At 41.4% G+C, this 24,790-nt stretch overlaps 3 protein-coding genes across 3 annotated transcripts in view; 2 read left to right on the top strand and 1 right to left on the bottom strand.

The window, feature by feature from the left end:
* Positions 1 to 8,588, top strand: part of LOC118938470 (NLR family CARD domain-containing protein 3) — a 133,092-nt gene extending 124,504 nt beyond the window's left edge. Inside the window, exons 12-14 of the mRNA XM_090197862.1 lie at positions 6,653 to 6,826; positions 7,179 to 7,225; positions 7,605 to 8,588. Coding sequence (XP_090053988.1) covers positions 6,653 to 6,826; positions 7,179 to 7,225; positions 7,605 to 8,125 — 742 coding nt within the window. The 3' untranslated portion in view covers positions 8,126 to 8,588. The remainder of the gene's footprint in view (positions 1 to 6,652; positions 6,827 to 7,178; positions 7,226 to 7,604) is intronic.
* The window catches only part of LOC149979040 (NLR family CARD domain-containing protein 3-like), a 418,685-nt gene that overhangs the window by 172,893 nt on the left and 221,002 nt on the right, over positions 1 to 24,790 (bottom strand). The window lies entirely within an intron of this gene.
* LOC110487472 (NLR family CARD domain-containing protein 3-like) overlaps positions 1 to 24,790 on the top strand; it is a 266,553-nt gene that overhangs the window by 78,132 nt on the left and 163,631 nt on the right. The gene's annotated exons all lie outside the window — the stretch shown is intronic.

Here is a 24,790-nt window from a genome sequence, read left to right as displayed (position 1 = left end):
GACTAGATACATAAAGTCTTCAATTAGGGAACTAGATACATAACGTCTTCAATTAGGGAACTAGATACATAAAGTCTTCAATTAGGGAACTAGATACATAAAGTATTCAATTAGGGGGGACTACATACATAAAGTCTTCAATTAGGGAACTAGATACATAAAGTCTTCAATTAGGGAACTAGATACATAAAGTCTTCAATTAGGGAACTAGATACATAAAGTCTTCAATTAGGGAACTAGATACATAAAGTCTTCAATTAGGGAGACTAGATACATAACGTCTTCAATTAGGGAACTAGATACATAAAGTCTTCAATTAGGGAGACTAGATACATAACGTCTTCAATTAGGGAACTAGATACATAAAGTCTTCAATTAGGGAGACTAGATACATAACGTCTTCAATTAGGGGGGACTACATACATAAAGTCTTCAATTAGGGAACTAGATACATAAATTCTTCAATTAGGGAACTAGATACATAAATTCTTCAATTAGGGAACTAGATACATAAAGTCTTCAATTAGGGAACTAGATACATAAAGTCTTCAATTAGGGAACTAGATACATAAAGTCTTCAATTAGGGAACTAGATACATAAAGTCTTCAATTAGGGATCTAGATACATAAAGTCTTCAATTAGGGGGGACTACATACATAAAGTCTTCAATTAGGGGGGACTACATACATAAAGTCTTCAATTAGGGGGGACTACATACATAAAGTCTTCAATTAGGGGGGACTACATACATAAAGTCTTCAATTAGGGAACTAGATACATAAAGTCTTCAATTAGGGAACTAGATACATCAAGTCTTCAATTAGGGAACTAGATACATAAAGTCTTCAATTAGGGAACTAGATACATAAAGTCTTCAATTAGGGAACTAGATACATAAAGTCTTCAATTAGGGGGGACTACATACATAAAGTCTTCAATTAGGGAACTAGATACATAAAGTCTTCAATTAGGGAACTAGATACATAAAGTCTTCAATTAGGGAACTAGATACATAAAGTCTTCAATTAGGGAACTAGATACATAAAGTCTTCAATTAGGGAGACTAGATACATAACGTCTTCAATTAGGGGGGACTACATACATAAAGTCTTCAATTAGGGAACTAGATACATAAATTCTTCAATTAGGGAACTAGATACATAAATTCTTCAATTAGGGAACTAGATACATAAAGTCTTCAATTAGGGAACTAGATACATAAAGTCTTCAATTAGGGAACTAGATACATAAAGTCTTCAATTAGGGAACTAGATACATAAAGTCTTCAATTAGGGATCTAGATACATAAAGTCTTCAATTAGGGGGGACTACATACATAAAGTCTTCAATTAGGGGGGACTACATACATAAAGTCTTCAATTAGGGGGGACTACATACATAAAGTCTTCAATTAGGGAACTAGATACATAAAGTCTTCAATTAGGGAACTAGATACATCAAGTCTTCAATTAGGGAACTAGATACATAAAGTCTTCAATTAGGGAACTAGATACATAAAGTCTTCAATTAGGGAACTAGATACATAAAGTCTTCAATTAGGGAACTAGATACATAACGTCTTCAATTAGGGAACTAGATACATAAATTCTTCAATTAGGGAACTAGATACATAAAGTCTTCAATTAGGGGGACTAGATACATAAAGTCTTCAATTAGGGAACTAGATACATAAAGTCTTCAATTAGGGGGACTAGATACATAAAGTCTTCAATTAGGGAACTAGATACATAAAGTCTTCAATTAGGGAACTAGATACATAAAGTCTTCAATTAGGGAGACTAGATACATAACGTCTTCAATTAGGGAACTAGATACATAAAGTCTTCAATTAGGGAACTAGATACATAAAGTATTCAATTAGGGAACTAGATACATAAAGTCTTCAATTAGGGAGACTAGATACATAAAGTCTTCAATTAGGGAACTAGATACATAAAGTCTTCAATTAGGGAGACTAGATACATAACGTCTTCAATTAGGGGGGACTACATACATAAAGTCTTCAATTAGGGAACTAGATACATAAATTCTTCAATTAGGGAACTAGATACATAAATTCTTCAATTAGGGAACTAGATACATAAAGTCTTCAATTAGGGAACTAGATACATAAAGTCTTCAATTAGGGAACTAGATACATAACGTCTTCAATTAGGGAACTAGATACATAAATTCTTCAATTAGGGAACTAGATACATAAAGTCTTCAATTAGGGGGACTAGATACATAAAGTCTTCAATTAGGGAACTAGATACATAAAGTCTTCAATTAGGGGGACTAGATACATAAAGTCTTCAATTAGGGAACTAGATACATAAAGTCTTCAATTAGGGAACTAGATACATAAAGTCTTCAATTAGGGAGACTAGATACATAACGTCTTCAATTAGGGAACTAGATACATAAAGTCTTCAATTAGGGAACTAGATACATAAAGTATTCAATTAGGGAACTAGATACATAAAGTCTTCAATTAGGGAGACTAGATACATAAAGTCTTCAATTAGGGAACTAGATACATAACGTCTTCAATTAGGGAACTAGATACATAAAGTCTTCAATTAGGGAACTAGATACATGAAGTATTCAATTAGGGGGACTAGATACATAAAGTCTTCAATTAGGGAACTAGATACATAAAGTCTTCAATTAGGGAACTAGATACATAAAGTCTTCAATTAAGGAGACTAGATACATAAAGTCTTCAATTAGGGAACTAGATACATAAAGTCTTCAATTAGGGAGACTAGATACATAAAGTCTTCAATTAGGGAACTAGATACATAACGTCTTCAATTAGGGAACTAGATACATAAAGTCTTCAATTAGGGAACTAGATACATAAAGTATTCAATTAGGGGGGACTACATACATAAAGTCTTCAATTAGGGAACTAGATACATAAAGTCTTCAATTAGGGAACTAGATACATAAAGTCTTCAATTAGGGAACTAGATACATAAAGTCTTCAATTAGGGAACTAGATACATAAAGTCTTCAATTAGGGAGACTAGATACATAACGTCTTCAATTAGGGAACTAGATACATAAAGTCTTCAATTAGGGAGACTAGATACATAACGTCTTCAATTAGGGAACTAGATACATAAAGTCTTCAATTAGGGAGACTAGATACATAACGTCTTCAATTAGGGGGGACTACATACATAAAGTCTTCAATTAGGGAACTAGATACATAAATTCTTCAATTAGGGAACTAGATACATAAATTCTTCAATTAGGGAACTAGATACATAAAGTCTTCAATTAGGGAACTAGATACATAAAGTCTTCAATTAGGGAACTAGATACATAAAGTCTTCAATTAGGGAACTAGATACATAAAGTCTTCAATTAGGGATCTAGATACATAAAGTCTTCAATTAGGGGGGACTACATACATAAAGTCTTCAATTAGGGAACTAGATACATAAAGTCTTCAATTAGGGAACTAGATACATCAAGTCTTCAATTAGGGAACTAGATACATAAAGTCTTCAATTAGGGAACTAGATACATAAAGTCTTCAATTAGGGAACTAGATACATAAAGTCTTCAATTAGGGGGGACTACATACATAAAGTCTTCAATTAGGGAACTAGATACATAAAGTCTTCAATTAGGGAACTAGATACATAAAGTCTTCAATTAGGGAACTAGATACATAAAGTCTTCAATTAGGGAACTAGATACATAAAGTCTTCAATTAGGGAGACTAGATACATAACGTCTTCAATTAGGGGGGACTACATACATAAAGTCTTCAATTAGGGAACTAGATACATAAATTCTTCAATTAGGGAACTAGATACATAAATTCTTCAATTAGGGAACTAGATACATAAAGTCTTCAATTAGGGAACTAGATACATAAAGTCTTCAATTAGGGAACTAGATACATAAAGTCTTCAATTAGGGAACTAGATACATAAAGTCTTCAATTAGGGATCTAGATACATAAAGTCTTCAATTAGGGGGGACTACATACATAAAGTCTTCAATTAGGGGGGACTACATACATAAAGTCTTCAATTAGGGGGGACTACATACATAAAGTCTTCAATTAGGGAACTAGATACATAAAGTCTTCAATTAGGGAACTAGATACATCAAGTCTTCAATTAGGGAACTAGATACATAAAGTCTTCAATTAGGGAACTAGATACATAAAGTCTTCAATTAGGGAACTAGATACATAAAGTCTTCAATTAGGGGGGACTACATACATAAAGTCTTCAATTAGGGAACTAGATACATAAAGTCTTCAATTAGGGAACTAGATACATAAAGTCTTCAATTAGGGAACTAGATAATTAAAGTCTTCAATTAGGGAACTAGATACATAAAGTCTTCAATTAGGGAACTAGATACATAAAGTCTTCAATTAGGGGGGACTACATACATAAAGTCTTCAATTAGGGAACTAGATACATAAAGTCTTCAATTAGGGAACTAGATACATAAAGTCTTCAATTAGGGAACTAGATACATAAAGTCTTCAATTAGGGAACTAGATACATAAAGTCTTCAATTAGGGGGGACTACATACATAAAGTCTTCAATTAGGGAACTAGATACATAAAGTCTTCAATTAGGGAACTAGATACATAAAGTCTTCAATTAGGGAACTAGATACATAAAGTCTTCAATTAGGGAGACTAGATACATAACGTCTTCAATTAGGGAACTAGATACATAAAGTCTTCAATTAGGGAACTAGATACATAAAGTCTTCAATTAGGGAACTAGATACATAAAGTCTTCAATTAGGGAACTAGATACATAAAGTCTTCAATTAGGGAACTAGATACATAAAGTCTTCAATTAGGGAACTAGATACATAAAGTCTTCAATTAGGGAACTAGATACATAAAGTCTTCAATTAGGGGGGACTACATACATAAAGTCTTCAATTAGGGAACTAGATACATAAAGTCTTCAATTAGGGGAACTAGATACATAAAGTCTTCAATTAGGGAACTATATACATAAAGTCTTCAATTAGGGAACAAGATACATAAAGTCTTCAATTAGGGAGACTAGATACATAACGTCTTCAATTAGGGAACTAGATACATAAAGTCTTCAATTAGGGAACTAGATACATAAAGTCTTCAATTAGGGAACTAGATACATAAAGTCTTCAATTAGGGAACTAGATACATAAAGTCTTCAATTAGGGAACTAGATACATAACGTCTTCAATTAGGGAACTAGATACATAAAGTCTTCAATTAGGGAGACTAGATACATAACGTCTTCAATTAGGGAACTAGATACATAAAGTCTTCAATTAGGGAGACTAGATACATAACGTCTTCAATTAGGGGGGACTACATACATAAAGTCTTCAATTAGGGAACTAGATACATAAATTCTTCAATTAGGGAACTAGATACATAAATTCTTCAATTAGGGAACTAGATACATAAAGTCTTCAATTAGGGAACTAGATACATAAAGTCTTCAATTAGGGAACTAGATACATAAAGTCTTCAATTAGGGAACTAGATACATAAAGTCTTCAATTAGGGAACTAGATACATAAAGTCTTCAATTAGGGAACTAGATACATAAAGTCTTCAATTATGGGGGACTACATACATAACGTCTTCAATTAGGGGGGACTACATACATAAAGTCTTCAATTAGGGGGGACTACATACATAAAGTCTTCAATTAGGGAACTAGATACATAAAGTCTTCAATTAGGGAACTAGATACATAAAGTCTTCAATTAGGGAACTAGATACATAAAGTCTTCAATTAGTGAACTAGATACATAAAGTCTTCAATTAGGGAACTAGATACATAAAGTCTTCAATTAGGGGGGACTACATACATAAAGTCTTCAATTAGGGAACTAGATACATAAAGTCTTCAATTAGGGAACTAGATACATAAAGTCTTCAATTAGGGAACTAGATACATAAAGTCTTCAATTAGGGAGACTAGATACATAACGTCTTCAATTAGGGAACTAGATACATAAAGTCTTCAATTAGGGAACTAGATACATAAAGTCTTCAATTAGGGAACTAGATACATAAAGTCTTCAATTAGGGAACTAGATACATAAAGTCTTCAATTAGGGAACTAGATACATAAAGTCTTCAATTAGGGGGGACTACATACATAAAGTCTTCAATTAGGGGGGACTACATACATAAAGTCTTCAATTAGGGGGGACTACATACATAAAGTCTTCAATTAGGGGGGACTACATACATAAAGTCTTCAATTAGGGGGGACTACATACATAAAGTGCTTTCATTTTGTTCTGCCCCTGAACAAGACAGTTAACCCACTGTTCCTAGACCAGTTAACCCACTGTTCCTAGGCCATCATTGAAATGAAATCTAAATCTGATACCTCACTGTCTGTCTTCTGACTGATACTGCTTTTTAAACTGGTCTGGTCAGTCTACTATAATATTTGTACTATACATGTTTCTATCTGCAGGCAATACTTTGATCATTTGTCATTTCTAATAATGATACATTAATTTATGAATAGATATGGAAGGTTTCAGGACACTGATATATCTGAATATGTTGAAAAAATATACTGCCACTATTTTCACCACCAAAGAATAGCAGTGTGGTTTTAATATGATTTGACTCTTTGCAGGCTGTCACGCTGTCTAGTCACAGAGGAAGCCTGTGATTCTCTGGTCTCAGCTCTGAGGTCAAACCCCTCACACCTGAGAGAGCTGGACCTGAGCTACAATCACCCAGGAGACTCAGGAGTCAGACTGCTCTCTGCTGGACTGGAGGATCCACACTGCAGACTGGAGAAACTCAAGTTTGTAGAGGGTTTATGTCAATGTTCATATCAGAGATGTTTGACTTATCAGGCTAGTTAAGACAAACATTCTTACCAACACTTGGACAGAATTATATCCTGACTGTGTGTGTGTGTGTATGTGTGTAAGGTAAGTGTCCAGTGTGTGTCTCCTGTGTTTGTGTCTCCAGTGTGTGTGTGTGTGTGTGTGTGTCTCTAGTGTGTGAGTCTCCACACACACACACACGCACTGGACACACACTCACACAAAGACAAACATTTTCTTGAAGTTAAATGCTATATATCCGTGTGTGTGTGAGTGAGAGAGTTCAGGTGTATCCCTCAATGTCTGTTCTTCTGCTTACCGCTACAGTGTGGAACATGGTGGAGAGTACACAATGAAACCTGGACTTAGAAAATGTGAGTGTTGATTGAATGTTACTAAGAATAAGTCTTAATTCAAGTTTAGTCAAAGTCAAAGACCACCATCATTACTTACTTGTTCATATTAAATATCAGCTATAATTCTACAGAAGCATAAATCAGGGACACTAAAGTTTACAAAGAGTTGATATGACTGTGTGTGTGTGTGTGTGTGTGTGTGTGTAATTAATGTGAATAAGTGTGTTTTATATTACCATACAGTATAACATATGATCATTCAACAAGTCTCAAGTTACCTTAACTTCTCCTTTTGATACCTAGAAACATCTACATTAAATGAATTTGTGAAAAGTGAGTTAACATTCTAAGGTGAATGATGATGATTTCTAATATTGTGTCTGGTTTCATCCATCAGATGTCTGTGATCTCACGCTGAACCTAAACACAGTAAACAGACTCCTCTCTCTGTCTGAGGGGAACAGAAAGGTGACATGTAGGAGAGAGGAGCAGCCGTATCCTGATCACCCAGAGAGATTTGAGGACTGTAAACAGGTGCTGTGTAGAGAGGGTCTGACTGGGCGATGTTACTGGGAGGCAGAGTGGAGTGGGAGGGCAGATATAGGAGTGACATATAAAGGAATCAACAGGCGAGGAAGGGGTATCGACTGTTGGCTTGGATACAATGACAAGTCCTGGAGTCTGATCTGCTCTGACAACAGTTACTCTGCCTGGCACAATAATAATCGGACTCTCATAGACGTCCACCCCTCCAGCTCCCACAGAGTAGGAGTGTATCTGGACTGGCCAGCCGGCACTCTGTCCTTCTATAGAGCCTCCTCTGACACACTGACCCACCTGATCACATTCACCTCCACATTCACTGAGCCCCTCTATCCAGGGATTGGGTTTGATTATGACTCCTCAGTGTCCCTGTAAATAATATGACACACACACACACACACACACACAAACACACTCACACTGGACAAACACACACACTGGACTCGAACACACACTGGACAAACACACACACACAAACACACACACACACACACTGGACACACAAACACACAAACACTGGACACACACACACACACACACACACACACACACAGACACAGACACACTGGACTCATACACACACACACTGGACTCATACACACACACTGGACACATACACACACACACTGGACACACACACACACACACTGGACACACACACACACACACATACTGGACACACACACACACACACTGGACACACACACACACACACACACTGGACACATACACACACACACACACTGGACACATACACACACATAATGGATACACACACTGGACACACACACACACACACACATACACACACACACTGGACACACACACACACACACTGGACACACACATTGGACACACACACGTATTGGACAAACACACGCTGGACAAAGACACACACACAAACTCTGGACAGACACACACACACACACACACTGGGCACATACACACACTGGGCACACACTGGACACATACTGTAAACAGACACTGGATACACACACTCTCACTGGACACACACACACACTCATTGGACACACACACACATTGGACACACACACATTGGACACACACAAACACACTGGACACACACACTGTGTGTGTGTGTGTCCAATGTGTGTGTGTGTGTGTGTGTGTGTACAATGTGTGCCCAATGTGTGTGTGTGTCCAATGTGTGTGTCACATTGGACACACACACACATTGGGCACACATTGTACACACACACACACACACATTGGACACACACACACACACGCACACACATTGGACACACACTCACATTGGACACACACACACACACACATACTGGACACACAAACACACACACACTGGACACACAAACACACTGGATACAAGCACTGGACACAAACACACTGGACAGACACACACACAAGCACACACATTGGACACACACACACACACAAGCACACACATTGGACACACACTCACATTGGACACACACACACACACACACAGTGGACACACACACACACACTGGACACACACACACACACACAGGACACACTCATATTGGACACACACACACACACACACACACACTGGACAGACACACACACACACACACACACACACACACACACACTGGACACACACGTCTTCCTATAATAGTGAGGACCTTGACACAGGACCTTCAAATGAGGACCATCATTTCTCAACAAACAGACACATTATTCCATCACTAAGTGGTCCCACAAACACAGATATCACTTAAAAACCAATGGAGAAATAGCCATGCAGGGCACCAGTCCAGTCTATCACAGGTTCTAGAACAGCTTCTATCCCTGTTCTATCTGCTTGTTAAATCAGTTTCTGGACCACAGGTTCTAGAACAGCTTCTATCCCAGTTCTATCTGCCTGTTAAATCAGTTTCTGGACCACAGGTTCTAGAACAGCTTCTATCCCAGTTCTATCTGCCTGTTAAATCAGTTTCTGGACCACAGGTTCTAGAACAGCTTCTATCCCAGTTCTATCTGCCTGTTAAATCATCAACCTAAACTGTTTTCGTCAGACTATTAGAACATGACTGAACCTTTTGGTTCCATTTCTGATCTTTTACCACTTTGCATTTTTATGATATATTTTACTGTTTGTGTTTGTACCACAGGAGGTTGGTGGGACCTTAATTGGGGAGGACAGGCTTGTAATGACTGGTGGGGAATAAGTGGAACGGTATCAAACACGTGGTTTCCATGTGTTCCATTTCATTCACTCTGTTCCAGACATTATTATGAGCCGTCCTCCCCTCACCAGCCTCCTCTGGTATGTACTGTCCTATATGTGAGAGAGCTCCAACAAGGAATTACAATGTATGTATTACTTTTAATACCTGCAAATGGCAAATAAACTACTAGAACTCCTTATGAATGTCTGCAGCCGACTAGACTGTTGGCGTCTGACAAGAGGTGAAAATATTACAGGAATATTCTGCAAATGTTGATGAAGACGTCACTCAATCCCCCCAAAACAACATGCAGTCTTTCCACAAGACTCCCATGAAGTTATAGTGTGACGTTATGAGTTGACGTTAAAGTTACATTCTCAGAACATCCTGCACTTGTTGTATACTGTTTTAGATGGATCCTCTGTTTATCATCTTGTTTTATACTGTTTTAGATGGATCCTCTGTTTATCATCTTGTTTTATACTGTTTTAGATGGATCCTCTGTTTATCATCTTGTTTTATACTGTTTTAGATGGATCCTCTGTTTATCATCTTGTTTTATACTGTTTTAGATGGATCCTCTGTTTATCATCTTGTTTTATACTGTTTTAGATGGATCCTCTGTTTATCATCTTGTTTTATACTGTTTTAGATGGATCCTCTGTTTATCATCTTGTTTTATACTGTTTTAGATGGATCCTCTGTTTATCATCTTGTTTTATACTGTTTTAGATGGATCCTCTGTTTATCATCTTGTTTTATACAGTTTTAGATGGATCCTCTGTTTATCATCTTGTTTTATACAGTTTTAGATGGATCCTCTGTTTATCATCTTGTTTTAGACTGTTTTACAGTGCCTTGCGAAAGTATTTGGCCCCCTTGAACTTTGCGACCTTTTGCCACATTTCAGGCTTCAAACATAAAGATATAAAACTGTATTTTTTTGTGAAGAATCAACAACAAGTGGGACACAATCATGAAGTGGAACGACATTTATTGGATATTTCAAACTTTTTTAACAAATCAAAAACAGAAAAATTGTGCGTGCAAAATTATTCAGCCCCCTTAAGTTAATACTTTGTAGCGCCACCTTTTGCTGCGATTACAGCTGTAAGTCGCTTGGGGTATGTCTCTATCAGTTTTGCACATCGAGAGACTGAAATTTTTTCCCATTCCTCCTTGCAAAACAGCTCGAGCTCAGTGAGGTTGGATGGAGAGCATTTGTGAACAGCAGTTTTCAGTTCTTTCCACAGATTCTCGATTGGATTCAGGTCTGGACTTTGACTTGGCCATTCTAACACCTGGATATGTTTATTTTTGAACCATTCCATTGTAGATTTTGCTTTATGTTTTGGATCATTGTCTTGTTGGAAGACAAATCTCCTTCCCAGTCTCAGGTCTTTTGCATACTCCATCAGGTTTTCTTCCAGAATGGTCCTGTATTTGGCTCCATCCATCTTCCCTGTCCCTGCTGAAGAAAAGCAGGCCCAAACCATGATGCTGCCACCACCATGTTTGACAGTGGGGATGGTGTGTTCAGGGTGATGAGCCGTGTTGCTTTTACACCAAACATAACGTCTTGCATTGTTGCCAAAAAGTTCAATTTTGGTTTCATCTGACCAGAGCACCTTCTTCCACATGTTTGGTGTGTCTCCCAGGTGGCTTGTGGCAAACTTTAAACAACACTTTTTATGGATATCTTTAAGAAATGGCTTTCTTCTTGCCACTCTTCCATAAAGGCCAGATTTGTGCAATATACGACGGATTGTTGTCCTATGGACAGAGTCTCCCACCTCAGCTGTAGATCTCTGCAGTTCATCCAGAGTGATCATGGGCCTCTTGGCTGCATCTCTGATCAGTCTTCTCCTTGTATGAGCTGAAAGTTTAGAGGGACGGCCAGGTCTTGGTAGATTTGCAGTGGTCTGATACTCCTTCCATTTCAATATTATCGCTTGCACAGTGCTCCTTGGGATGTTTAAAGCTTGGGAAATCTTTTTGTATCCAAATCCGGCTTTATACTTCTTCACAACAGTATCTCGGACCTGCCTGGTGTGTTCCTTGTTCTTCATGATGCTCTCTGCGCTTTTAACGGACCTCTGAGACTATCACAGTGCAGGTGCATTTATACGGAGACTTGATTACACACAGGTGGATTGTATTTATCATCATTAGTCATTTAGGTCAACATTGGATCATTCAGAGATCCTCACTGAACTTCTGGAGAGAGTCTGCTGCACTGAAAGTAAAGGGGCTGAATAATTTTGCACGCCCAATTTTTCAGTTTTTGATTTGTTAAAAAAGTTTGAAATATCCAATAAATGTCGTTCCACTTCATGATTGTGTCCCACTTGTTGTTGATTCTTCACAAAAAAATACAGTTTTATATCTTTATGTTTGAAGCCTGAAATGTGGCAAAATGTCGCAAAGTTCAAGGGAGCCGAATACTTTCGCAAGGCACTGTAGATGGATCCTCTGTTTATCATCTTGTTTTATACTGTTTTAGATGGATCCTCTGTTTATCATCTTGTTTTATACTGTTTTAGATGGATCCTCTGTTTATCATCTTGTTTTATACTGTTTTAGATGGATCCTCTGTTTATCATCTTGACCCATAATAAAATGTAACATTTGACATTGTATTTTCTGTATCTTACTATATTGAAACCCCAAAATAAAGCAGTGTTATTGAAAATCTCCCCTACAGCTGTAAACAAAGACTCTAGTATCTCAGAGAGAGGCTTTATCCTCTCACACTCCATCAAACAGTGAAACATTGTTTCTCTTGTATTACATAAAGGACATCCATCTCCGACATCTGAGTTAATGACAGAAACAAAAGCATTAACTGCAATGATGCCATGTATCACGCCCCATTACATATCACCAGTCCCCTGTACAGTGTCCTCCATGCTGGCGTTACCTTGTCATCAACACCCTCCATTACATATCACCAGTCCCCTGTACAGTGTTCTCCATGCTGGCTTTACCTTGTCATCAACACCCTCCATTACATATCACCAGTCCCCTGTACAGTGTTCTCCATGCTGGCTTTACCTTGTCATCAACACCCTCCATTACATATCACCAGTCCCCTTTAGTAACGGTGGCTTGTATAGTGTTCTCCATGCTGACTTTACCTTGTCATCAACACCCTCCATTACATATCACCAGTCCCCTTTAGTAACGGTGGCTTGTACAGTGTTGTCCATGCTGGCTTTACCTTGTCATCAACACCCTCCATTACATATCACCAGTCCCCTTTAGTAACGGTGGCTTGTATAGTGACCTCCATGCTGGCTTTACCTTGTCATCAACACCCTCCATTACATATCACCAGTCCCCTTTAGTAACGGTGGCTTGTATAGTGCTCTCCATGCTGGCTTTACCTTGTCATCAACACCCTCCATTACATATCACCAGTCCCCTTTAGTAACGGTGGCTTGTACAGTGTTGTCCATGCTGGCTTTACCTTGTCATCAACACCCTCCATTACATATCACCAGTCCCCTTTAGTAACGGTGGCTTGTATAGTGACCTCCATGCTGGCTTTACCTTGTCATCAACACCCTCCATTACATATCACCAGTCCCCTTTAGTAGCGGTGGCTTGTATAGTGACCTCCATGCTGGCTTTACCTTGTCATCAACACCCTCCATTACATATCACCAGTCCCCTGTACAGTGTTCTCCATGCTGGCTTTACCTTGTCATCAACACCCTCCATTACATATCGCCAGTCCCCTGTACAGTGTTCTCCATGCTGGCTTTACCTTGTCATCAACACCCTCCATTAAATATCACCAGTCCCCTTTAGTAACGGTGGCTTGTATAGTGTTCTCCATGCTGGCTTTACCTTGTCATCAAGGCCCAGTTTTACCCTCCAATGAGTCTTTTCTATTTTTCTATTTATCTTTATTTAAAACCTTGACACACCCCCTATATAACTCCTGTCCATTCACCTCATCCAAACCCACCTCTTCCAACCCTCTCAAATCCACTAATAAAGCCTTTCTGTCTGACTCTGGGATATTGGGTGGAATCCTTAGTCTGTCTGACTCTGGGATATTGGGTGGAATCCTTAGTGTTGGAAACGGGGCGTCTTCATCTTGTCTTTTTGTAGTAACTCTTAAACATAATCCTCTCTTCTGCTTCGAGTTCGACTGATTAATCGGAACGGCCGATTAATTAGGGCCGATATTTCAAGTATTCACAGGTGTTCTGGAGTATTCCACTTTAAATCCACGATTAAATAAGAAAGTTGCCAACCTGTTTTGCTACCTGACAAATTCACGGTTTTTACTTTTTAATTACTGTTTATATTTTTGTTTTTTCCTCCTCAACTTTTTCACTCCGGACGCTTTATCTGGACACGGTTCGTCAGGACCTCCAACAGCCGAAGCTAAGTAGTAACATTAACATGATGTCTTCTAATTGCAGTCGCTGTACTCGCCTTACGGCGAGGATAGCTGTGCTACAAGCCCAGCTTCAGACGCAATCGCTAGGCAAGGGTAATTTCAGTGTAGGAAAGGATGAAACAGCGTCTGTGCCACCAGTAAGTACAGATAGTAGTATAAATCCCCTGGCACAGTCCCCGCAGCCGGACAACTTTCTCACGGTTTCTGGAAGGAAACGCTGTAGGAACGCTCAACCGGTGTCACTCATTCAGCCGACAGAAACTTTCAACCGGTTTTCCCCATTAAAACCTGTTTAAGATATTGGTTCCCATTTGGGAATCAACCCTCCCACGTTCAGCTGAAACGGTGGCGCATGCAACGCAAAAATATTCTTAGAAATATTTAACCTCCACACATTAACAAGTCCAATAGCTCAAATGAAAGATAAACACCTTGTTCATCTAGCCAGCAAGTCAGATTTCTAAAATGTTTTACGATGAAAACATAGCACATATATATGTCAAACCACCACCAGACACAGCTCATTTGAATAGCCAAAACATGCAATCAACAAACGCAGGATTAAAAAATAAATCGTTCACTAACCTTTTGAAAATCTTCATCAGATGACAGTAATAGGACATGTTACACAGTACATTTTTTTTTTTCAATAATATGGCATTTATATCCATAAATGTCCATTTACATTGAGTTCACGTTCAGAAATTACTCAAAAAATGTCCACAGGAAATCTAGGTAGCGCGGCAAGATAACGTAAATAGACATCATAAACTTTGACTAAATATACATGTTCTACATATAGTTAGAAAGATACACTGCTTCTTTATGCAACCGCTTTGTTAGATTTATTTTTAACGTTACAGAAATCGCACACTATTCAATATGCTGAGACGGCGCTCAGATACAAGCTACATTTCTCCGTAATGTTGGAGTCAACAGAAACACAGATTTCAGCATAAATATTCCCTTACCTTCGATGGTCTTCGTTCAGAATGTTCTGGAAGGCTTCATACTTACCCAATACATCGTTTGGTTTCAAGTCTTGCGTCTTTGTATTAGCTACTGCTAATAACATCAGCTGAAATGCACCCAAAATGTCCTCTGGTCCGGAAAAGTTGCGCATCAAAACTTCAAAATTACATATTATATGTCGACTAAACAGGTCAAACTAAGTGCAGAAGCAAGCTGTATGATGTTTTAAACACACAAAACAAACTTCAATTCAATCGGCCATCGTCTGTCCTTCTCTTGAGTGCTGGAACAAAGGAATGGCTGGGACCAATTCGTGCCACAACGCACAACCTATTTTCTCTTGGCACGCACTAATTTCACTCCCATAGGGCCAATTCTCGCGGGATTTGAACGATTTAAAGCTCTACTGAATGAGGACATCTAGTGGAAGACATAGAAAGTCCCAGAATCATAACTGGTTGGGAAGGGTGGGGGCGATGACGTCAAAGTTGCTCCAACTTTCATGACCACAAAAACTAGTTTGGAAGAATGCCTGCCCTGTGAGTTCTGCTATACTTACAGACATAATTCCAACGGTTTTAGAAGCTTTAGAGTGTTTTATATCCAATAATTATTATTATATGCATATATTAGCAATTTTTGACAATTTTCTTTTCAGTTTACTAGGGGTACCCAATTCCTCCAAAGGGGGCATAAGTCAGCCATATCCTCAACAGGTTTTAAACACTAAAAGGACATTTCAATGATATCCTAGGAATAAGACAAACCAATACACGTATGTACACATGATCAACGCCCGTGACTGTTTTAACCTACATCAGAATCAGAACACTTCTTATCAGGATTTTCGTTACAATCGTCATTTCAAAACAGTCCATACATTGAAATATGAATAACCTAAATCTCCTAAACATCAAATATTGTCTCGTCAACATAATTAAAAGATCCGGATTCCTCCACTGGACCCGGGGTCCTGTATTCATCATTCCACTGGTCAGAGCTTAGAATGGCTTCATATTTCACCATCTGAAGTGTCATTGATTTCTCCAGAGTCCTAGAAATGAGAACTTTCCCGCACGGAATCAAAACACATCCGCACAGAACTAACACAGTCACACAGGTGAAGGTAGCCCATAACACAATAATCATAACATTTTTCCATCTTCCAAACACACTGTCAACCCAATTAGTCAGAGAAGTATCCACCCCTGAGTTCACTGCCAACTCTTGAGCTAGGGTGTGTAAACCAGCCAAGGCCTTGGTGACCGATCCATCGGGAGCTGTATTATTAGGGATGAATGTACAGCACATCGACCCGAATACCACGCAAACCCCACCCTTTTCTGCTAATAATACATCTAGCACGATTTTACTCTGCCAAGCCATCAGGCTGGTCGTTTCGATCTGTTCTGCTAATCCTTTTATTGCATCTCTAGTATAATTGATGAAGCGCTGTTGATTATAATCAATATAATTGATCCAATCCACATTCTTATTGAGAGTGGACCACCAAAAAATACTTGACTCTAATCCTGCCCAGATCTGATTTCTAGCCTTGAACTCGTCTGGCACCCCTCGTGGAACCCCAATGTTGTCAATATAAACTCTATCATCAAAAGACCCAGACGGAATACTTTGTTTCTCCCGTTTAGCCAACTTCATGTCATGGTGTCGAATGAGTGTGAAAGGCATTCCCAAATGTACCAGTGCACATACCCCTGTCCAATTAGCAGGTAAAATCGGCCATAACGTCATTCCCCCTCACAACCACCAGATATCAGCCCTGGGCATCCTTATCTTACTGAAATCCCCAGAACTCAACCAGTCTGCCAGATTACTCATCACCCCATCAGTAGTAATATTCTCTGTCACATTGCAGGTACTGACTTCCTCTACATATTTCCCATAAGCACTCTACCGGGCCAGACAGTAATAATCTCCCCTTGCCATAACGTCATTCCCCCACACAACCAACAGATGTGAGCCCTGGGCCTCCTTATCTTACTGAAATCCCCAGATCTCAACCAGCCTACCAAATCACTCATTTGCCGCATCAGAAGTAACATTATTTGTCCTATTGCAGGTACTGATTTCCCCCACATAGTTCCCAGAAGTACTATACTGAATCAAACAGTAAACAGTCTCCCCTTGCCTCTGTGAAAGGAGGAAGCCTAGATTTCAGAGGAACATGTGGATATAAATAGTGTAAATCCGTACAACTGTTATTATCTGGCTTTCCTGCTTCCATGAATAGCTTTACCATACAGGCCGTTCCCTTAGGTAACCAATTTCCCTTTCCTGAAGATCTTTCATCTGAACTATCCACACTAACTACACAGGAACTTGCATAGATGTCTTCCATAATAGCTGCTCTTAGTCCTGAACTGCCAAGGAGTCAGAGGCCCCATTTGGTCTACCAAGAACTCCACTGAGACATCCTTCCCAATCCCACTCTCATTTCCTTACTGTTTTGTTTCAGTGATCTTTTGAGATGCTTTGGTAATATCAAAGTTCCCTCGTCTAGCACATGAGTCAAGTTACCCCCTTTGGCATTCTCCGGGGGATCATGGTTGATCAGGACTATGGCCCCTACAATTAAACAGCTCAGGACGGTCAGCGCACATGTGAAGCCCCAACCTCTCCCCGAGAACACATCATTAACAAGAGCCAGACACACTTTCACTTCTATGAACAAAAACAGGGATGAAATGACGGAGGAGAGATCTTCATTCGAGAGATGGCCCCCGGAATTCTGTTAATTCCAGTTCTCCTCTCGAACACTGTTATTGTTCGACAGTGTCTATGTGTCTTACCCTCCCGCCGTGTGATATGAATCCAGGTAGCTCTTTCAGCTAGCTGTCACCAGGAGTCCTTGGTATGGTCGCCCCAACAGGCCTCAGGGTCTGGATTGAGTGACTTCTCCTGTAATGCATAAAATCCTGGACATACAGGCTTGGTTAACAAACAGTTTCTCATATGTTTTATATGATTATATCTTTAACCTCTATGCCTATGTGTTAGCTAAAAAATATATATTTTTTAAATTATTATTAGTTTATTATCCAATAGGCCACTAAGTGTCCTATCCTAGACCACAAACTTCCCTATCCCCCTTTTGATACATGGCTCTGCCCAGGTAACAACCTTATCTACCCTAAATATTGACTTAGGTAGGATTAGTAAATTATCCTCATGTTCTGACATTATCATGTATGTCCAATTCTCCCTTTGGCGTACATTCATGTTTATCCTGTACCAATTCTCTGTCAAGTGTCTTATCTACTCTTAAAAGGTATCTGTGTTCATTTCCTCTCTGCTCTGTAACAACTGTGTTGCTTCCAAATTTTAACTAAATGTCTCACTGTTTGGCTTTATCTAAAACTCATGGATTTAAAAAAAAAAAAACATGTCTATGGTCTAAAGTCCTTATATAGGTTAATTAAGGTTCTCGATCCTATCCCTAATCCTGAATCTCCACAGATGTCATATATCCTTGTCAAACTTTAATACTATTTAAATAAAAATATTCTAAATGTTTAATTAAAGCCAAAACGAATGCTAAACATATTATATCTCTCTTTACTGTGTTAATGACATCTCTCCTTTGGGAATCCACTGTATTTTTTCTAAAAATAACATGGGTTAACCTTAAAAATCAGTCACATCAATAATTTAATATACGTTTCATAGTTTGAGATACCTTATCTACCGTATTTAACCACCCCTAAGAACTGAAACATATTTTTCTATGTAATTTCCTGCCCTATTGGCTTAATATATATCCTATCCAAACCTCAATGAATCTTATCTCCCCTTATTTTTTCTCAATGATAAATAGGATATTTTTTTCTGTTGTAATAACAAATCAATAATAGCCAATTCAAAAACTTCACAGCTAATATTGTAAAATTTCCTGAACCACTTTCTCATCTGCAGTTCAAACTAAAATTCTAACCCAAAACTATAACTCCGTTTTAATTAATTTACCTTATAACTAGTAACCCAAATGACCACAAATTCATTATACAAATGGCTCTCCCCTGAGGCTGATCAGACCCCAAGAGATAGCCATGATAAGGTCAAAGGTCACACCACCCCTTTACATTCGTGTTCATCACCATATTAGACATATTAAAGAACCCTTTATCTTTAACCATTTTTATTCACTTGTCTAATTAAAACTCAGAAAATAAAACTCCTAACGTTCCATATGTGAGTGTACTGTCATGTATTGTCATGTTGTGTCTTCTTTCTGTCCTTTCCCTTCACCCTGTCTCCCTCTGCTGGTCGTTATTAGGTTACCTTTTCTCCCCCTCTTTCCCCCAGCTGTTCCTTGTCTCCTCCTAACTACCTCGTCACCCCTTTTCCCACCTGTTCCCTTTTTCCCTCTGATTAGTCCTCTATATCTCTCTCTGTTTTTGTTCCTGTCTTTGTCGGATTCTTGTTTGTGTTTTTCATGCCTGAACCAGACTATCGTCATGTTTGCTGCAACCTTGTCCTGTCCTGTCGGAATCTGCCGGTCCATCTGAGCCTACCTATGTTTTGTTATTAAAGAAGTTCTGTTTACGTTAATTCGCTTTTGGGTCCTCATTCACGCACCTTAACAGAAGAATCCGACCAAGAATGGACCCAGCGACTTCGGATCCTCTCCACTCAGCCGTCGAGATCCAGGGAGCGATGCTAGGCAGACACGAGCAGGAATTGTCTGCTGCTCGACATGCCGTTGAGACCCTGGCCACCCAAGTCTCCAACCTCACAGAACAGGTTCACCATCTCCGCCTCGATCCACCGGCCACTTCCAGGGCTTTCGAATCTCCGGAGCCCAGAATCAATAACCCGCCGTGTTACTCTGGGGAGCCCACTGAATGCCGCTCGTTCCTCACCCAGTGTGATATTGTGTTTTCTCTCCAGCCCAACACTTACTCCAGGAGCACTGCTCGTGTCGCCTACGTCATATCTCTCCTTACTGGACGGGCTCGTGAGTGGGGCACGGCAATCTGGGAGGCAAGGGCTGAGTGTACTAACCAGTATCAGGACTTTAAGGAGGAGATGATACGGGTTTTTGATCGATCTGTTTTTGGGGAGGAGGCTTCCAGGGCCCTGTCTTCCCTATGTCAAGGTAATCGATCCATAACAGACTACTCTATTGAGTTTCGCACTCTTGCTGCCTCCAGTGGCTGGAATGAGCCGGCTTTGCTCGCTCGTTTTCTGGAGGGTCTCCGCGCAGAGGTAAAGGATGAGATTCTCTCCCGGGAGGTTCCTTCCAGCGTGGATTCCTTGATTGAACTCGCTATTCGCATTGAGCGACGGGTTGATCTTCGTCACCGAGCTCGTGGAAAGGAGCTCGCGTTCTCCGTTGCCCCCCTCTCCGCATCACTACCATCTTCCTCTGCCGGCTCGGGTGCTGAGCCTATGCAGCTGGGAGGTATCCGCATCTCGACTAAGGAGAGGGAACGGAGAATCACCAACCGCCTCTGTCTCTATTGCGGTTCTGCTGGTCATTTTGTCACTTCATGTCCAGTAAAAGCCAGAGCTCATCAGTAAGCGGAGGGCTACTGGTGAGCGCTACTACTCCTGTCTCTCCTTCAAGATCCTGCACTACCTTGTCGGTCCATCTACGCTGGACCGGTTCGTCAGCTTCCTGCAGTGCCTTAATAGACTCTGGGGCGGAGGGCTGTTTTATGGACGAGACCTGGGCTCGGGAACATGACATTCCTCTCAGACAGTTAAGGGAGTCCACGGCCTTGTTCGCCCTGGATGGTAGTCCTCTCCCCAGGATTCAGCGTGAGACGCTACCTTTAACCCTCACTGTTTCTGGTAATCATAGCGAAACCATTTCTTTTTTAATTTTTCGTTCACCTTTTACACCTGTTGTTTTGGGCCATCCCTGGCTAGTCTGTCATAATCCTTCCATTAATTGGTCTAGTAATTCTATCCTCTCCTGGAACGTCTCTTGTCATGTGAAATGTTTAATGTCTGCTATCCCTCCTGTTTCCTCTGTCTCTTCTTCACAGGAGGAGCCTGGTGATTTGACAGGGGTGCCGGAGGAATATCACGATCTGCGCACGGTGTTCAGTCGGTCCAGGGCCACCTCTCTTCCCCCACACCGGTCGTATGATTGTAGTATTGATCTCCTTCCGGGAACCACTCCCCCCCGGGGTAGACTATACTCTCTGTCGGCTCCCGAACGTAAGGCTCTCGAAGATTATTTGTCTGTAGCTCTTGCCGCCGGTACCATAGTCCCCTCCTCCTCTCCCGCCGGAGCTGGGTTTTTTTTTGTTAAGAAGAAGGACGGGTCCCTGCGCCCCTGCATAGATTATCGAGGGCTGAATGACATAACAGTGAAGAATCGTTATCCGCTTCCTCTTATGTCTTCAGCCTTCGAGATCCTGCAGGGAGCCAGGTTTTTCACTAAGTTGGACCTTCGTAACGCTTACCATCTCGTGCGCATCAGGGAGGGGGACGAGTGGAAGACGGCGTTTAACACTCCGTTAGGGCACTTTGAATACCGGGTTCTTCCTTTCGGCCTCGCTAACGCTCCAGCTGTCTTTCAGGCATTAGTCAATGATGTCCTGAGAGACATGCTGAACATCTTTGTTTTCGTTTACCTTGACGATATCCTGATTTTTTCACCGTCACTCCAGATTCATGTTCAGCACGTTCGACGTGTCCTCCAGCGCCTTTTAGAGAATTGTCTTTTTGTGAAGGCTGAGAAGTGCTCTTTTCATGCCTCCTCCGTCACATTTCTCGGTTCTGTTATTTCCGCTGAAGGCATTAAGATGGATCCCGCTAAGGTCCAAGCTGTCATTGATTGGCCCGTCCCTAAGTCACGCGTCGAGCTGCAGCGCTTTCTCGGCTTCGCGAACTTCTATCGTCGTTTCATCCGTAATTTCGGTCAGGTGGCAGCTCCTCTCACAGCCCTTACTTCTGTCAAGACGTGCTTTAAGTGGTCCGTTTCCGCCCAGGGAGCTTTTGATCTCCTCAAGAATCGTTTTACATCCGCACCTATCCTTGTTACACCTGACGTCACTAGACAGTTCGTTGTCGAGGTTGACGCGTCAGAGGTGGGCGTGGGAGCCATTCTTTCTCAGCGCTCCCTCTCTGACGACAAGGTCCACCCTTGCGCGTATTTTTCTCATCGCCTGTCGCCGTCGGAACGTAACTATGATGTGGGAAACCGCGAACTGCTCGCCATCCGCTTAGCCCTAGGCGAATGGCGACAGTGGTTGGAGGGGGCGACCGTTCCTTTTGTCGTTTGGACTGACCATAGGAACCTTGAGTACATCCGTTCTGCCAAACGACTTAATGCGCGTCAGGCGCGCTGGGCGCTGTTTTTCGCTCGTTTCGAGTTCGTGATTTCTTATCGTCCGGGCTCTAAGAACACCAAGCCTGATGCTTTATCTCGTCTCTTCAGTTCTTCAGTAGCCTCCACTGACCCCGAGGGGATTCTCCCTGAGGGGCGTGTTGTCGGGTTGACTGTCTGGGGAATTGAGAGGCAGGTAAAGCAAGCACTCACTCAAACTCCGTCGCCGCGCGCTTGTCCTAGGAACCTTCTTTTCGTTCCCGTTCCTACTCGTCTGGCCGTTCTTCAGTGGGCTCACTCTGCCAAGTTAGCCGGCCATCCTGGCGTTCGGGGTACGCTTGCTTCCATTCGCCAGCGTTTTTGGTGGCCCACCCGGGAGCATGACACGCGTCGCTTCGTGGCTGCTTGTTCGGTCTGCGCGCAGACTAAGTCCGATAACTCCCCTCCTGCCGGCCGTCTCAGGCCGCTTCCCATTCCCTCTCGACCGTGGTCTCACATCGCCTTAGATTTTGTCACCGGACTGCCTTCGTCAGCGGGGAAGACTGTTATTCTTACGGTTGTCGACAGGTTCTCTAAGGCGGCTCATTTTATTCCCCTTGCTAAGCTTCCTTCTGCTAAAGAGACGGCACAAATCATCATCGAGAATGTTTTCAGAATTCATGGCCTTCCGTCAGACGTCGTTTCGGACAGAGGTCCGCAATTCACGTCTCAATTTTGGAGGGAGTTTTGCCGTTTGATTGGGGCTTCCGTCAGTCTCTCTTCCGGCTTTCACCCCCAGTCTAACGGTCAAGCAGAACGGGCCAATCAGACTATTGGTCGCATCTTACGCAGTCTTTCTTTTCGCAACCCTGCGTCTTGGTCAGAACAGCTCCCCTGGGCAGAATACGCCCACAACTCGCTTCCTTCGTCTGCGACCGGGCTATCTCCTTTTCAGAGTAGCCTCGGGTACCAGCCTCCGCTGTTCTCATCTCAGTTCGCCGAGTCCAGCGTCCCCTCCGCTCAGGCTTTTGTCCAACGTTGCGAGCGCACCTGGAAGAGGGTCAGGTCTGCACTTTGTCGTTATAGGGCGCAGACTGTGAGGGCTGCTAATAAGCGTAGAACTAAGAGTCCTAGATATTGTCGCGGTCAGAGAGTTTGGCTCTCCACTCAGAACCTTCCCCTTAAGACCGCTTCTCGCAAGTTGACCCCGCGGTTCATTGGTCCGTTCCGTATTTCTCGGATCATTAATCTTGTCGCAGTGCGACTTCTTCTTCCGCGATATCTTCGTCGCGTCCACCCGGTCTTCCATGTCTCCTGTATCAAGCCCGTTCTTCGCGCCCCGCTCGTCTTCCCCCCCCCCCATCCTTGTCGAGGGCGCACCCATCTACAGGGTCCGTAGGATTTTGGACATGCGTCCTCGGGGCCGTGGTCATCAGTACCTAGTAGATTGGGAGGGGTACGGTCCTGAGGAGAGGAGTTGGGTTCCCTCTCGGGACGTGCTGGACCGTGCGCTGATCGATGATTTCCTCCGTTGCCGCCAGGTTTCCTCCTCGAGTGCGCCAGGAGGCGCTCGGTGAGTGGGGGGGTACTGTCAGGTATTGTCATGTTGTGTCTTGTTTCTGTCCTTTCCCTTCACCCTGTCTCCCTCTGCTGGTCGTTATTAGGTTACCTTTTCTCCCCCTCTTTCCCCCAGCTGTTCCTTGTCTCCTCCTAACTACCTCGTCACCCCTTTTCCCACCTGTTCCCTTTTTCCCTCTGATTAGTCCTCTATATCTCTCTCTGTTTTTGTTCCTGTCTTTGTCGGATTCTTGTTTGTGTTTTTCATGCCTGAACCAGACTATCGTCATGTTTGCTGCAACCTTGTCCTGTCCTGTCGGAATCTGCCGGTCCATCTGAGCCTACCTATGTTTTGTTATTAAAGAAGTTCTGTTTACGTTAATTCGCTTTTGGGTCCTCATTCACGCACCTTAACATGTACCCCTTTAAGATATCTTATCTCTGGAAATAGGGAAATCCCTTTAACCCAAACGTTTACTACAACAACAAAACCTAATAATTATGATAATGCCCTCAAACCATTAGTTTTAAATTTCCTCGATGTTTCATGTAACTCATTCAGTCTATCTCCAAATTGTCTGCCCAAAATATTTTTTACCCTACCATACACTCAAACCACTGTGATAAACGTGCACTGT

This window comes from Oncorhynchus mykiss, chromosome 13 (genome assembly GCF_057628025.1).
Source record: "Oncorhynchus mykiss isolate SJ-2025 chromosome 13, ASM5762802v1, whole genome shotgun sequence".
Lineage (NCBI taxonomy): Eukaryota > Metazoa > Chordata > Actinopteri > Salmoniformes > Salmonidae > Oncorhynchus > Oncorhynchus mykiss.
This window is presented reverse-complemented; position numbering and strand designations above follow the sequence as displayed.